Here is a 1,182-nt window from a genome sequence, read left to right as displayed (position 1 = left end):
TGGAATTGAGGACATGGATAAACTCGATGACATCCAGATAGGATTCGGGTTCAGACAAGCCATCGGGGATGGAGACGAAAGTGAAATGAGGGAATTTGGAAGAGTTTGGAGAGTTGAATTCAGTGTGGATCACAATGATGGAGAAGCCTCTGTTGAAGAAAATGTCGGCGAGCTGAAACATTGGGTTTAAGTGACCTTGTAAAGGAAAAGTAAAGAGAAGAATCACTGGTTTTGTTTCTCTAGTCTCCATTTTTGTTTTTTTGTTATTGGTGTTGTGTTTCTCTCTGATTAAAGTTCTTGTTCACACGGGTAATGGCTTATATTATAGATGTGCAAAGACTAATAAGACGAAAGCTATAATAATGGTTACGTCAGTAAGATACGTCACTCTTGCTGTCAAGCTACTTTACTTTTTTGTTAAACAATGACCAAATGCATGTGGGGTTATCAAATTTGTTATTCATGTTTACATGTGAAAGTGTTCAATTTGGTATCTTTTGCTGCTAAATTTAGGGGAAAAAAATACAGGGCCAACTAAGTTGTAAGTTGTAACCAAATTTTGTTGACTTAAATTTTTTTTTTTTAGTTTAACTACTTTTGTATAAACTATTATTATATCTTAAATTTATACATTTTTCAAGAAGCTTATATTGTTGCTAAATCATTTGAGTTATCCAATGAATCTTTTTCGTTTAATGATAACTAGTAAGAATCTGTATGCTAATTACGACGGCCAATATTTGTAACTCAAATTCAAATTGGTATCCGAATATGAATTGGTTACTTACACCGTTATTTATACACAAATGTGAGTTCGATTAGTAAATTGATGAATGTAAATAAATAAATAAACAATGCGCGAAAAAAATAAAATAAAATAAATAAACAATGCGAACTGAGCTTTGTCGAACAAAAAAGAAAAAGTCAATGTTTTAGATGACAGGGCAGTGACTGTCTTACAACATATAACTCCAAAAGTGATGGACTTTGGATTTGGCTTATATGAGCTTACTGACAACTTGCTTTTACTAAATCTTTACGAGACATGGATTGTCTAACTAAGCTCATTAATTTAAACAAAAATACATAAAGGTTAACATGTACTCAACTGGTGGTTATATCGTCCACTATTCGTTTAGTTTAGTGGAGAGTCGAGACTCGAGAGAGAGAGACCCAAACAAC

At 32.9% G+C, this 1,182-nt stretch overlaps 1 protein-coding gene across 1 annotated transcript in view; it reads right to left on the bottom strand.

The window, feature by feature from the left end:
• The window catches only part of LOC104704356 (UDP-glycosyltransferase 76C2-like), a 5,902-nt gene extending 5,652 nt beyond the window's left edge, over positions 1 to 250 (bottom strand). Inside the window, exon 1 of the mRNA XM_010420465.2 lies at positions 14 to 250. Within this exon, the coding sequence (XP_010418767.2) occupies positions 14 to 250 (237 nt within the window). The remainder of the gene's footprint in view (positions 1 to 13) is intronic.

Source organism: Camelina sativa, chromosome 1 (genome assembly GCF_000633955.1).
Source record: "Camelina sativa cultivar DH55 chromosome 1, Cs, whole genome shotgun sequence".
In the NCBI taxonomy this organism is placed as follows: domain Eukaryota; kingdom Viridiplantae; phylum Streptophyta; class Magnoliopsida; order Brassicales; family Brassicaceae; genus Camelina; species Camelina sativa.
This window is presented reverse-complemented; position numbering and strand designations above follow the sequence as displayed.